This window comes from Erpetoichthys calabaricus, chromosome 18, assembly GCF_900747795.2.
Source record: "Erpetoichthys calabaricus chromosome 18, fErpCal1.3, whole genome shotgun sequence".
In the NCBI taxonomy this organism is placed as follows: domain Eukaryota; kingdom Metazoa; phylum Chordata; class Cladistia; order Polypteriformes; family Polypteridae; genus Erpetoichthys; species Erpetoichthys calabaricus.
In genome coordinates this window covers 82,430,611-82,446,036 of record NC_041411.2, presented here as the reverse complement: position 1 = coordinate 82,446,036, position 15,426 = coordinate 82,430,611, and the positions used below count along the sequence as shown (strand labels likewise).

Genomic DNA, 15,426 nt, shown 5'->3' with positions numbered 1-15,426 from the left:
TATAGTGCCTTACACTTACCATCTATTCATTTTATATAGTTTTCTTTTTATTTATGCATGTAACAGTATTAGTCAAAGTACTGTCACACGCACAGAGACCAGTGAAGTTCTTACTTACACATGTCCAGCCAACATGCAGCATACTGACACTACGTGGCCACCATGATGAACAAAATGTGTTTTATTTAACACCAAACACAAATCAACTTACAGAATGTGACCCACCTACTGTGTACAAAGCTCTAATGGCCAGCACTGCTGTGGTAGCCCTCTGTGAGCGTCCCACCATGAATGTCTTTAGCAATGTAACACAGCATAGCACCTTTCAGTTTCTAGATAACTGTGACACACACACGGCTTCCCGTCTCTTTTGTATAGTGCCTTTCACATCTATCTGTTCTATAGTACCTTGTCTATCTATCTTTCTTTATACTGTATATAATACGCTACCATGGCTGTTCGTTTGTCTGTCCAGGATTTTAAATCACCTGTAACTCGTAAACCGTATGACCGATTGACGTGAAATGTGGTACACATACACTATATGACGTCTACTATCCACTTTCGGGGCGATGATTGACCTCCAAGGTTATTCCCTCTTTTTATTTTATTGTAGAATCAACACTCGACAGTGGCCAGCAGGGTGGCACATGCGTATGGGTGCCGTTCTCATCCCTACCACCTTTGCCGTCACTTCCCCTACCTCTTCATAGCTTAAATCATTCTTGAGGCAGATTGAAGACTTAAGTGCCAGCTTAAGTAAAAAATTAAAGAAAATGTACAAAGTAATTGCAACACAAACACTGACTTCATCAGTGTCAACGCAAAAAGATGCCGACGAAAGAAGAGAAGAAGCGGGCCGCTAGGGTGGAGAGAAGAAGAGCTGCTCAGGAAGGAACAAGTGCATCGACCTCTAAGCAAACGAATGATAAACATACAGAGAAAGAGGAGGAAAACTAGGAACGCTCACGTCAAGGGTATAACGTGCAGAGCGCCGTTACTGGTGTATGTATAATAAAATCACCTTCGTAGCTGAAGCCAAGCATTCTGAAAACCAAACTACTTGCATATTTTGTGATTAATTTCGATGAACGTTAACTGAGTTCATAAAGCCATTTTTTTTTTGATCTGCAGCTGACTACCAGAGTATCATTTCACCAAATCAATGATTGACATGTGATACTTGCTGCACCTTGCAGGAACATATGAATTATTTTAAAAGACATGGTCACAAAATTTCAGTACCCTCATTGATCACACTGTTCTATCAAACAAGTTGAAACACAAAATCAATTGGCATCCACCATTCTTTAGAACGTTAGCAGTTCTACCCGAAGAAGATCTCCTCCTTGTTCAGGGCCGGAGAACGGCTCATCTGACAGCCGAGATCAGCAGCAGGCCGCCTCACCTCAGCCGAGTGTACATCTGGGTAACGCAGTGCCATAGAAACCCTCTGTCCGGAGATGGTCATCTTCTCAGCCTCGACTAAAAAGGCGACCATGACAGAACTCGCTATACCCTGGAGGAGGTAACGCTTGCCTTGAGCTAACAGAGATGGGCACCCCCTGGTTGTAAAGTTCTGACCCAGTTGGATGTGGTTGAGCTTACAAAGGAGAAGGCAATGAGGATGATCAGTGATGGCACAGAACAATGAGGGAGGTCCAGTGGTCCGACTGATCAACTCTGGCTGGGTTGCCTGGATGAGGTCGTCTGATTTTGAATGAGCAGAAACACCCGAGGACTCGGGACCAGTTCACAGCCGTCACCTTTCACTTTATGCCTACAGGTGGTCATTAACTATAAGGTATCACAGTTGCGTGCAGAAGGAGGTCGTCCGTGTGATGAGGTTTTCGATTTACGCGGAGAAGAGCGTCTCGACTTTGGCTTTCCACCTCCTTCTTTGCTTTCGCTTGGTGACTCTGCTTTATCCGAAAGAGACTGTTCCTGCTGCGGAAGGCTCTCCTCCACCGATTTCATGTACTTGGCCTAAAAACAGAAATGAAAATAATAATAATTAGCGTATCAGAACTTGGTCTATGATTCTAGCTCCGAGACATAACTCCAGTCTCCATGCTTTATATGCTAATAATCTGTCTGGCCGCCCCACAATGCAAATAGCCTTGTGGTGATGATGGAGCAATGGAGCATATGGCGGGATTAACTCCTAAATGAAAAAATGAGTCCAACAGGGGGCGCCACCAATTGTAGCAGTTTGGGAGCAGGAAGTGAATTATGAAATTATTACAGTGGAACCTCGGTTTGTGAGTGTAATTCGTTCTGGAAATGTACTTGTAATCCAAAGCACTCGTATATCAGAAGCGAATTTCTCCATAAGAAATAATGGAAACTCAGATGATTCGTTTCGCAATCCACAGATATTTATATAAAAATGATTTAATACAAAATATAAAGTAAAAATACGTAAAACAAATTAACCTGCACTTTACCTTTGAAAAGAATGGTGGCTGGTGTGAGGAAGACGAGAGAGAGGAGAGGAGGAGGAGGGTTACTATGTAGGACGACTTTCAATCTAACTAACTAACGGAATCCCGGCTGTCTGTCTGTTGGCTTACTGGACTCTTCCTCTTTTTTTTTTGCGACTTTATCAAGGAGCCTCTCCAATGACAGCTGCTTTTGCCTGAAGAGTCGCTACACTTGGACACAAAATTGTAAAAAATGCTTTACACACTGTAAGGTTTCTAAACTCTTTTGGGATTCCACCCAACAGGACGACACATGGAAGAGCGTCCCACAGCAACCGCAGGCTCCTAGCGCTGTAGCAGTTTGCCGTAAAAGTGAATCAGAAACGATTGTGGCCGTGCTGTAAGTGCCTGACATCGATGGGTGATGCAAGGAACATTAGAAATGCAGGGCACTCAGCTTCGTGTTTTGGGGTGCAAGACAGGGACTCGCACGTCACAGCAGACACATGTGGTCACAATGCTATAGTAAGCAGTATCCGCTCATACAGATGTTGACTATATGAGTGAGAACGAGCATGGGAGACGATTACCCACAATCCCCATGTGACGCTCGGCGGACTAAGTGTATGCGTACTACTTGTATTGCAAGACCTCGCTCGTTTATCAAGTTAATTTATTAAAAACACTTGCACTCCAAGGTTTTACTGTATTCACATTTGCATGAGTGTGTCATCCTGCTATTTGTCCAATAAAGCTGGTGGGCCAGGCTGTGAACCCCCAGGACCCCCGACTGTGAAACATTTGCAAATGGATGGAGGCCACAATTCATTTTTCAAACTAGCTCCTTGGCGGCACTCTCTGCTTCACACCTCCAGCCTCAGGACCCTGAAAGGCTTCTGTGTTTTCTTGGTCTTCCTTCTACCTTGGTGACCAGAGCACTTTTGGAGAGGAAAAAAAAAATGTTTTAAAACTAAACATTTTAAACCCACCTTCAAGCTGATAAAATGAGGGGGCGGTGGGGCGATTATGTTCTGATGGAGTCGCTCTTCTAACATCTGCAGATCCTGTTGGGGAGGAAACAAAAAAAATAAATAAAGAGGCTCAATCCAGTTGAACTGTACGCAGGTAGGTGGTCTCCAGTTGAACTGTACGCAGGTAGGTGGTCACCAGTTGAACTGTACGCAGGTAGGTGGTCACCAGTTGAACTGTACGCAGGTAGGTGGTCTCCAGTTGAACTGTACACAAGTAGGTGGTCACCAGTTGAACTGTACGCAGGTAGGTGGTCTCCAGTTGAACTGTACACAAGTAGGTGGTCACCAGTTGAACTGTACGCAGGTAGGTGGTCTCCAGTTGAACTGTACACAAGTAGGTGGTCTCCAGTTGAACTGTACGCAGGTAGGTGGTCACCAGTTGAACTGTACACAAGTAGGTGGTCACCAGTTGAACTGTACGCAGGTAGGTGGTCACCAGTTGAACTGTACACAAGTAGGTGGTCTCCAGTTGAACTGTACACAAGTAGGTGGTCACCAGTTGAACTGTACGCAGGTAGGTGGTCACCAGTTGAACTGTACACAGGTAGGTGGTCACCAGTTGAACTGTACACAAGTAGGTGGTCTCCAGTTGAACTGTACACAAGTAGGTGGTCTCCAGTTGAACTGTACACAAGTAGGTGGTCACCAGTTGAACTGTACGCAGGTAGGTGGTCTCCAGTTGCACCCACTACCTTTCCACAGTATCACAATCTCGGCCCTTTGTCTGGCAGTCAGTAACGTGCTGCCTGACAGAGGGGGTCCGCACATAAGGACTCTACGGGTGTGGTGAGCTCAGCCGCAATCTCGATCCTTTACAGTCTTCAGAATTCAAGTGTTTGCCTTCCTAATTTTGGGCGTATTTACTCAAATTTGTGTCCGAGCTGAAACACATAAGCTTACGTACTCCACTGACGGATTTTCAAACCTGTTTAAACCTGTTTAGGGTCACGGCGGGCGGAGCCTATCTCAGTAGCACCAGGTGCAGCACAGGTCCCAAATCTGGACGGAGTGCACGTCCATCACAGGACTCCCACAGAGGGCCACTCAAGGATCCCAAAGTGCACGTCCTGATGGTGTGGGAGGACAACCAAGCTGACAAACTGGGGAAAACCTGCTGACTCGGCACAGATAGGGACTGGGTGAGGATTCCAGGGCTGGGACACAATAAGGCAGCAGTTCTGTTAAACCCTGGGGGGGGGATTTCACCCCCAGATTAAGCGTTCAAAAACTGCACACGTTCATTTACATGAATCACTAAATGTATTTACCGTACGAGCGAGGTAAAGTGATTCTCCATCTGCCATTGACAGTCTGCGTGACAATCTGCTCTGATTCGACGTGATAATTTAGTGTTAAATGAGCACTGGAGACTTCGGTGCACACACACAGCGCATCAGGTTTTCAAGATCTCCCTCTGCTGAGAAAATTCATTTTCTGTTATTTTTTTTTTAGACTCCACAGATTACACAAACAAATGAGAGGAAAATCCCGACACGCACACACACAGCAGCATCTGAGCCGATTTTATGAACAAAATGAGTGAAAACAAGGCGGGTGGGTTGGTTCTGGGCTCACCAGGATGGGCGCTCGTCTCAGCAGCCTGTGCTGGATTAAGGGAGTGTGAGAACGGATGGGCAGAGCTTACCTGTGTGTGTGACAAGTGGCCAAGACATCGGACGCCCCGTTTTTAAGAGAGACCCCCACAGGCATGCTAGAATACGTCTTTGTATGCCTTACCCTCCATATTCCTGTCACTTGACCCTCTCCAGGACCCCACGGGGTGGACGAGGCTGTCCTTGGGCAGGGCAGCAGGGTGAGGGGATTCTTTTCTTTTTTTTTGACGCCTCAGCAGTAGGGGTGAAGTTCTGGTCAGTGGGGGGGCTGATTCTACCACGGGGTCCAGGATATCGGACTACTTAACTGGTAGAGCACAGTATGGTGAGGCTTGAGAACTGGGTGTCTGACGTGGTCCTGAAGAGCCCAGCAGTTCCAGCTCCATTTCTGTCCGTCTGTCTGTCCTGTACACCTTTAGACTTTACACCCTTTCAGTGATCACACGGCCGGCCATAGTCAGGTGTTATCATTGGTGGGCAGGAGAGACGAATGCAGTGCACCAGTGAAGGCCTTTGAATGGTGCCGACTGAAGCACCTGCAGCTCATCATCACTAAGACGAGAGGAGATAATCGTAGACTTGAGGAGAGTCAAGCCCCCTCTGCTAATGTGCTGGGCCAGCGAGACGAAAAATATAAAAATAAAGAAATAAAAGTGCGTACCTTGAGGAGGGCCAAGTTCCTCGCATGGGACGCTTCAGACGTCATTTTCTGCTGATTTTCCTCATTCTGATTTTTCTTGTGGCTTTCCATCTGACGTAGCAGAGCTGCTCTTTTATCAAGTCTGGGAAATCAAAGCACACACACGGGTTACTGCAAAATGTCCAAATTAAAACGGTTTGATGTGTTTAGAATAATCGGAGAATTGTAGAAGACCAGCCCGGCTACAGACAGACACCGAGGACACACGATGTCCAAAACACACACACGTTTATTCTCCTCTCCCTTATTTACACAATACAATGCATAAATCCGCACACTAACTCAGTCCGTTTTACTTCTTTTCCTTCCTTTTCTTCTCTTCTGCCGCCTCCACTCCTCTCCCCCAAGCTCTGTCCTCTGCCACCCGACTCTGTCTCGTCTACTGGAGTGAGGCGGCCTCCTTTATTTATACTGCACCAGGAAACGCTCCAGGGGCCTGTTGATTAACTTCTGGCAGAAGTGCTGCAGATCTTAAAGCCCCAAACCCGTGGCCCCGACGCAACTCAGGGGGACCACCCTGTCATGTGCCGGGGAATGGATTGTCCTTCTCTCGGTCCCCTGCTCTTCCAGGCTTCCCGGTAAGGCCATACAACACAGCATCAATATTCAATCACGGGAAGTTTACGCAAAATTCAGATCCTTAAAAAGATTTTTGTGCTGCAACATATTTAGAAAGAATTCAGGACCCCCCCCCCCAGTTGGGTGGAGTGGTGGCTCTAATCCGGTGGGCCCTTGAGCACCGCCCTTAGCCTGCAATTGCTCCATCCTGAGTAGAACATCAGAACACTCTGGACGAGGCTCGCCAGTCCTCTCCACTTATTAACATCAAGTCGAGTTCTGAAGGTCCCTAAAGTCCTCCTGTCCACCACACTACTTGGTCGCTTATTCCAAGGGTCTGTGGTTCTCTGTGTGAAATTTCCCCTTCACAAGTTTCCAGCTGTGTCCACATGTTCTCCATGAACTCATTTTAAAGTCACCGTCTCAGTCCACTGCACTAATTCCCTTCATTGTTTTAAACACTTCACTCAGGTCTCCTCTTCATCACCTGTAAAGGCTCAGCTCTTTTAATCTTCCCTCATCACTCCTCGCCCTGTAGCCCTCAATCCACCTCGTCGCTCTTCTCAGGACTTTCTCTTGTGCTGTTCTGTCTTTATGGAGACCAAAACTGCACCCAGGACTCCAGAGGAGGCCTCACCAGTGTGTTATAAAGCCTGAGCAGACCCTCCATGGACTTGTACTCCACACATCAAGGCGCTATATAACCTGACATTCTGTTAGCCTTCTTAATGGCTTCTGAACACTGATGGGTTGATCGTGTTGAGTCCACTATGACTCCTAAATCCTTCTCATAAGGTGGACTCTCGATTTTCAGACCCCCCCATTGTGTATTCAAACCTCACATTTTTACTTCCTATGTGTAATTCTTTAAGTTTACTGACATTAAATTTCATCTGCCACAAATCTGCCCAAGCCTGTCTGCTGTCCAAGTTCTTCTGTGATGATACAACAGATTCTAAATTATCTGCCAATCCACCTACCTTGGTGTCATCTGCAGACTTCACCAGCTTGTTCCTTATATTCCTATCTAAATCATTTATATATTAAAAATAGCAGCGGCCTCAGCACTGCCCCCTGCTGGTCACCACTCTGAACGTCAGCCAATTCTATTAGGGTTCCTCACCCCATCACCCTCTGCTTCCTGTGTCTGAGCCAATTCCACCCCCTGAACTGCCACCTCTTTTAGCTTGATGCCCACCCGCTCATGTGGCACCTCATTAAATGCTCCCTGAAAGTCGAGATCAATAATCTCATCTGCTCCACTCTGGTCGTTTCGTTTTGTTGAGCTGCTGTGCTGAGCCTGCGTTTTCAGAGACGTACGAATCTGAAAGGCGTTTTCATTGTCAGAGGTTGAAATCGCTGGAGAGATGTGGATGAAAAATGAAAAGTGAAAGTAATTTAAAGAAAAACACAGCAGTGTAGACGCAGCCTAAAAATGTAAGAACCCAGGAATACAATACAAGGAAGAAGGGAGGGAAACTTACATGTCCTTGTGTTTCTTGCACAGCTCGACCTCCCGGCTCAAGAAGGATTCCATGTTCCTGCGTGAGGAACGTGTCTCCTTCTGTGAGTTTGAATATTTACTTGGCTGGATATGACAACTGAAAGAGAGACAACAAAAGCAAAGTCGGATTCCCAAACAACAAACTTCACGTCAACAGGAAATTCAAAGTACGCCTGCAGTGCACAACTTGAGGTGGGACAATCCAAGGGCTCAGGGGGCTGTGGGGACCTTTCAGAATGGCATCAGTCCTTTATTCACAATTTAATCACTTGCTCTTATATGGTGTATACAGAATAAAATTGAATATCACTCTTATATACTGTATGTATATTATATATATATATATATACTGTATATGATAAGGGCAGCATGGTGGTGCAGTGGGTAGCGCTGCTGCCGCCTCACAATAAGGAGACCTGGGTTCGCTTCCCGGGTCTTCCCTGCGTGGAGTTTGCATGTTCTCCCCGTGTCTGCGTGGGTTTCCTCCCACAGTCCAAAGACATGCAGGTTAGGTGGACTGGCGATTCTAAATTGGCCCTAGTGTGTGGGTGTGTTTGTGTGTGTGTCCTGCGGTGGGTTGGCACCCTGCCCAGGATTGGTTCCTGCCTTGTGCCCTGTGTTGGCTGGGATTGGCTCCAGCAGACCCCCGTGACCCTGTGTTCGGATTCAGCGGGTTGATAAATGGATGGATTGGATGGATATGATAATATGTGATAGAAAGGAGGTGAGCAGCACAAGCGACAGGCCTGCCTGCTTTGCTCTTTACACCTCCGACTGTAAATACAACAGCAGGTCAGGTCACTGGCAGAATTTTCCAGATGATTTTGCACTTATGGGGTGTATTGATAAGGGGCATAACACTTGGGGGTCCACATCCATTGGACTGGTCCTCTAACACAGCAGAACTAGAGAAGAAGGGACAGAGCGAGTATCCCCCCCCCCAGTCTGCGTACCTTTAATGGGGCCAGTGACGTCCTTCTCCGACATCTTCTCCAAGTCAGTAATGGCCAGTGTGGTGTGCTGGGCTGGTAGCACCTCAAGAGACGCCCACCGAATCAACAACCCAATTAAAGTTAAACTCCGTTGTGGGACGCACTCTGGACCCCCTGGAGGTAGCAGTGGAACTGAGAATGACCATAATGGTGTGTGCCATTACACAAAGGACTTTCACTTTATACCCTTAGGCCTGTATGGCGCCTCACTCGGACCGCCAAGTCAGCAGTTTTCTTTCCCTTTAGTCTTTCTGGGGTGTCTCTGTGTTTCTACCTATTTGTTTAAAAAGCTTCTGTAAAAGCTAAGCTTCTCTCTTAGACAAATTAAGGTTCTGTCCATCTATCTACTCGCCTGTCTGGCTCAAGGCGGTTATTCACATGAACGCTTATTACATAATTGCCATTTAATTTATTTCGTTTCGACACAAACTGCACTCCATAAATGATGGTTTCGAGAATATTCCAATATTGAAACGCTAGGTGGCGCTTGCTTGCCGAAAACTTCCGAACTTCGGCCCAGGCCTGCATTACGGCGGCTCTTCATATGAATGATAGGCGCTCGGGAGTCCCCAGTAAGGTCCTGTCGTTGCTACGGGGGCGGGCGCCTGGGTACTTCGCCCAGTTTGATCTTCTCCTAACGAGACAGCCGACCGAAAGTAAGAGGAGATGTCAGCAAAGCTCTTTGAAAACGCGCGAACGCCAAGCTTATGGAACAGTGAGAGGCGACACTTAAACCGTAAAGAGGCGTGCGGTGAATGGGTGGCCTTGGCTACTGCACATCGATAAGCCTCAAAACACCAACCTGTGCTGGCGCTCTGTGTCTGTGAGGAAGTGCCCGCGGATGTCTTACCTGTAGATCGTGTCAATCCGCCTCGGTTACCGCGTGAAGCAGCGCGACAAACCTTTGCAGCACTTTCTGGAAGCTGCTATGACGCACAAGACGAGCCCCTGGAAATAAAATGAGGACAAGATTTTTTTTTCTTTCGCGAGAAAACATTCAGCGACCCAGCAGCTCCCGGGTGGGAGGGCCGAGCGGAGCGCAGTTACGCCGTCCCCATGGCAACAGAGCGGAGTGGTTGACTCGCGAGACAAAAAACTTCGTCAAGCAGCCCGCAGTCGAAGGAAGTGCCGCCGAGGAGTCGATGTCGGAAATAAACGTTAGAAAAAGAAGAAACCTGGAGCTTTTATTTTACCTGGGATGATGCCCATAAAAAGGGTCTTGTTAAATCCAGTGTTTGGAAAAACGAATGTTGCACCCACATATGGATTTAGGGGCTTGAACCGAAGAGTGGTGGGGGAAAAACCAGCGTGTAACGTCAAAGCCAAACTGGTAAAAGCAGCACATTAAGAGCAGCAAGTCGTGTAACGTACAATAGATACGTGGATGGCGAGAAACATCACAGAAAACAGCGTCTGGGAATGACAGAGGGCGTGGGGTAAAGTGGGCTCAGAGGATGGAAGGACTGGGAGAGGGGAGGGGGGGCTGCGGGCTCAGTATGTGGTGACAAGACAGCCGGCAGAGCGACAAGGGGCCACCAGCGGTCAAGACAGTCGTGGCCTCTGACAGACCTGAGCACTTCAGACATCGTGAGGCCCGAAACACGAAGACGTTCATCTTTACCTCGGCAGTAACGAACTGGACAGGTAAAGAATTTACGAAATGGACACTTCTAATGTGGCGTGTTGCTTTACCTAGAAGATGGATGTATTTTTTCACACAAAAGAGTTACGTTCTCTCTCTCTCATATACACATATACATAGGTTAGTTAGGTCCATAAATATTTGGACAGAGACAACTGTTTTCTCATTTTGGTTCTGTACATCACCACAATGAATTTGAAATGAAACAACTCCGATGCAGTTGAAGTGCAGACTTTCAGCTTTAATTCAGTGAGGTGAACAAAATGACTGCATAAAAATGTGAGGCAACTAAAGCATTTTGTGAACACAATCCCTTCATTTCAGGGGCTCAAAAGTAATTTGACAAATTAAATAACTGGAAATCAAATGTTCATCTCTAATACTTGGTTGAGAACCCTTTGCTGGCAATGACAGCCTGAAGTCTTGAACTCCTGGACATCACCAGATGTTGGGTTTCCTCCTTTTTAATGCTCTGCCAGGCCTTTACTTTCAGTTGCTGTTTGTTTGTGGGCCTTTCTGTCTGAAGTTTAGTCTTCAACAAGTGAAATGCCTGCTCAGTTGGGTTAAGATCAGGTGACTGACTTGGCCATTCCAGAATTTTCCACTTCTTTGCTTTAATAAACTCCTGGGTTGCTTTGGCTGTATGTTTTGGGTCATTGTCCATCTGTATCATGAATCAATGTGACTGCTGTATTTAGCTGGATTTGAGCAGACAGTATGTCTCTGAACACCTCAGAATTCATTCGGCTGCTTCTGTCCTGTGTCACATCATCAATAAACACGAGTGTCCCAGTGCCACTGGCAGCCATCACACTGCCTCCCTTCACCGTGTTTTACAGATGATCTGCTATGCTTTGGATAATGAGCTGTTTCACGCCTTCTCCATCCTTTTTTCTTGCCATCATTCTGGTAGAGGTTCATCTTGGTTTCATCTGTCCAAAGAATGTTTCTCCAGAACTGTGCTGGCTTTTTTAAATGTTCTTTAGCAAAGTCCAATCTAGCCTTTCTATTCTTGAGGCTTATGAGTGGCTTGCACCTTGCAGTGCACCCTCTGGATTTACTTTCATGCCATCTTCTGTTTATGGTAGACTTGGATATCGAGACGCTCGCCTACCCCCTGGAGAGTGTTGTGCACTTGGTTGGCTGTTGTGAAGGGGTTTCTCTTCACCATGGAAATGATTCTGCGATCATCCACCACTGTTGTCTTCCGTGGACGTCCAGGTCTTTTTGCGTTGCTGAGTTCACCAGTGCTTGCTTTCTTTCTCAGGATGGACCAAACTGTAGATTTTGCCACTCGTAATATTGGAGCAATTTCTCAGATGGGTTTTTTCTGTTTTCGCAGCTTAAGAATGGCTTCTGTCACCTGCATGGAGAGCTCCTTTGGCCGCATGTTGTCTGTTCACAGCAAAATCTTCCACATGCAAGCACCACACCTCAAATCAACTCCAGGCCTTTTATCTGCTTAATTGATAATGACATAACGACGGACTTGACCACACCTGCCCATGAAATAGCCTTTGAGTCAACTGTCCAATTACTTTTGAGCCCCTGAAATGAAGGGATTGTGTTCACAAAATGCTTTAGTTGCCTCACATTTTTATGCAGTCGTTTTGTTCACCCCACTGAATTAAAGCTGAAAGTCTGCACTTCAACTGCATCGGAGTTGTTTCATTTCAAATTCATTGTGGTAATGTACAGAACCAAAATGAGAAAACAGTTGTCTCTGTCCAAATATTTATGGACCTAACTGTATATATGTATGTATATATATATATGTAACACACACACTAGGGGACTCTGCCCCCTTGCTTGCCAACCCCTGGGTGGGCACTACCCGCTAGCCACTTTGCAGATCCACGTATGGGGAAGCGGATGTACAATTTAAACAGATTGTTACTTTCATGGAAATTGTTACATATGCATAACGGACCTAACTATTTTACATTATAGCGAGTAATTAACCATATTTAAAAATAGTAAAACGTAATAAATTGAAAGTAAATTATGTTTCATGTTGCGTTAGAGGTATTCACTCTGTTATACGTTTTCATTCTGTTTGGCTTTGAAATTAACATACAAATACTTTTTAAACTTACACTTTTACTACAAAACTTCAGTTAGAACTATTTTTTTAATTAACTTTTAGTCAAAATCGCCTTGAATTTTGATTCTGTGTTCGTGACAACACAACGTATAACTCGTTTGTGATTGAATTTCGTTTCGTTCCCTCTAATGGATACAAAGGGCACATCCGTTGTGTGGTTTTGCTTCGGGTGCAGAACTGAGAGACTTCGATCGTTTAGGAGTTTAATCAAATGTTGAGTACACAGGCATCTAAACTAGCGAGTCCACAGGTTAGAGCGCAGGAACCAATAGGAATTGAAATGGACCTGAGGGGCGTGTAATGTAGGCGTCAGCACACCGGCGAATCAAAGGAGTGGCTCCTGGAAAGTGGGCGGAGTAAAGGAGACGCTTCATCTTACGGCCCTCAGAATGTCTCCGGTCGCTGAATCTGTCCGAGGCCTCAGACTGTCTCGCCTGCAGCTGGACTCTCTTGGGCAGAGCCCATCGTGCCATGTTGCTGCTGTTTGCTTTGTGTTTGTCAGAATTCCTTCTGAGCGCTTTGAGATCCCTTCAGCTGGTTTAGTGTGGCGTCTCCTGACTCACCGGTGTGTGGAAATCCTGACGTGTATAACCAGACATCCAGCCACTTGAGTCAAGTGGTGTTTCAAGAAATTTGAGCTTTTTGGGTACCCCCACCCACACCCCCCATTCTTGGCCTCCTATATCCAAAACCCCCCACTGTCAGATGCGGTGTCTGAGTCAGCAGCATTAGGGAAGTCTAAATATGGCCATTACGACCCTATTTGGTGCAGGAATTGACACCCTTATGATGAAGAACAAACCAATGGGCGTGTTCATCAAAAATGGTCAGCAGGACTTGAAGTCCCGCAGGGGAATGGAATGCCAGGGCAGAGGAGGACAATCCGAAGAACAAAGGTTCAACAGGCAAGAAGGGTGGTCAAGAACTCGGCCCCACATAGAGACGAGAAAAGATGAAGAGGAAGAAGAAGAAGGCAAGGCCAGCAGTGACAGGTGGAGCTGAGACATGGCTAGTAAAGTGAGAGCAGGAGAAGTTGGACGAAGCAGAAATGAAAAAGTGGAGATGGATGTGTGTGGAGTTACAAGGGAGGGCAGAATAGGAAATGAGACCATCAGAGAGACCACAAAAGTGGGAGAGACAACTCGGAAAGGAGGCTGAAGTGGCGAGGACATGAGATGAGGAGAGACGAGGAAGATGTGGGCAAAATGAATGATGGGAGTGGAAGTCCAGTGAGGGAGGGAGGAGGTGGGTTAAGTAAAGGAACATCTGAAGGAAAAGGGGGCGCCTGGGGGGAGCTGCATGGAGAAGGCTAAAGTGGAAAAAGAGGAACAAGAAGAAGCAGCAGTTTAATTCATAGTTGAGTGTTTAACGTTTATTCTTGTGGTCACCACAGTGGGCTCATTTCAGATCTGACCACGACGATGAGGTTTAGGTGTGGGCTGTAAGGCGGCCATCTTAGAAACTTTCTTTCTTTTTCTTCTTCAGCTGGGTGGGCTTTGGCTTCTCGTCCAACTGGACAACCGGGATGTTCTTCAAGTGATAGACGGGCATCTCCAGCGGGGTCCTCAGAGACAGAGCAGTGTCCTGTCCCAGAAGATGCCACCGTCACGCGTGACCTTTCAGATGAGTGGCGGTCCAGTGAAGGTGGTCAGCGTCACTGCGGCCGTACGTTTAATAAGCCCACCGCCTGTCGAGTTGTGTGTTGTTCTGTAGTTTCATTATTGCTGTTGGGTTCCGCTGCTCGCTTTTCTTTTTATTTGGCCTTCGTCATTTTTTGTTTTCTTTATTGATCAGTAAAGAATTTCTTGGGCGCTGCCAGGTGATACAGTTTTGGGACAGTCCCAGTAAAAGGGGGCTGTCTGGTCAAACATGACTTTACTTATCGTACCTCCCTGACATCACCAGACCCTGTCACTTGAACACCCCCTCAAGCTGTACTGGAGCCCCTCAGCCGCTGACCCGCTGAATTGCAGTTGTCCCTCAGGAGATCGTGGCCGGCGCAGACAGAGCGGGGGGGCTCGTCAAACACGGAGTGAATATTTAAAGTGGGCCAGAAGTTTGTGGACACCTGACCAGCACACCCCTATCAGCTTACTGGATATCCCATTACAAGAATATGGAGTGCCCCCCCCCCCCCTTAGCAGCCCCCGCTAGTCTGTGAGGTGACAAACGACTGGCCTTCCAATTCATCACAAAGATGTCCAGCAGGGTCGGACCACTCGAGTCCCTCCATTGTCTTTATGGACCACAGGGGGCTCAGTCATGCTAGAATACAAAGGGGTCTTCAACAAGATGGGGCTGAAAAGTCCATTAACAGGACCCTTCACTGCCATTACCCCCCCCACCACCAAACTTTACATTTATGTTGTGCTTTATTTACTACTCAAAGTGCCTTACTTGGGGGGGGCATTTCAACCACCGCTAATGTGCAGCACCCACCTGGATGATGTGACGCCCACCACAGTGAGAGAGATGGACAATTAGAGACAGGGGGTGATGAGGGGTCAGAATGACCAGGCCGTGGTGGACTTCAAGATTCCCCCCCCAGTATGAAGGATGCCCGGAGGGCTTTTATGACCAGAGTCAGGACCTCAGTTTTATGTCTCATCTGAAGGGGGGTCACCATTTTTACAGCACAGTGCCACCCCATATCCCCCCAATCATTGCACTGGGGGGGGGGGGGGGGGGGGCTTTGGGATCCACACACACAGCACAGGATAAGTGCCACCTGCTGGCTTCACCTACACCTCTTCCAGCAGCAGCCCAAGCTTTTCTGAGGTGGTCTCCCATCCAAGTGCCGGAGAGGTGAGGGTCCTCATCTCAAGTGCAGGTGGTACGGCGGCTGGAGGGCTCTGTGCA

The 15,426-nt window shown here is 47.1% G+C and overlaps 1 protein-coding gene across 2 annotated transcripts; it reads right to left on the bottom strand.

The window, feature by feature from the left end:
* Positions 1–228: 228 nt before the first annotated feature.
* On the bottom strand, positions 229–9,908 carry c18h3orf14 (chromosome 18 C3orf14 homolog). Of its 2 annotated transcripts, none has more exons than XM_051921204.1 (5): positions 9,672–9,906; positions 7,806–7,926; positions 5,729–5,849; positions 3,413–3,487; positions 229–1,986 (listed from the first exon to the last, which is right to left on the bottom strand). In XM_051921204.1, the coding sequence occupies exons 3-5, from the start codon at positions 5,816–5,818 to the stop codon at positions 1,798–1,800; spliced, it is 354 nt and encodes a 117-aa protein (XP_051777164.1). In that variant the 5' UTR covers positions 5,819–5,849; positions 7,806–7,926; positions 9,672–9,906; the 3' UTR covers positions 229–1,797. The 2 variants fall into 2 exon arrangements, with proteins under 2 accessions (XP_051777164.1, XP_051777163.1); XM_051921203.1 differs by having other exon boundaries at positions 230–1,986; positions 7,810–7,926; positions 9,672–9,908.
* Positions 9,909–15,426: the final 5,518 nt, after the last annotated feature.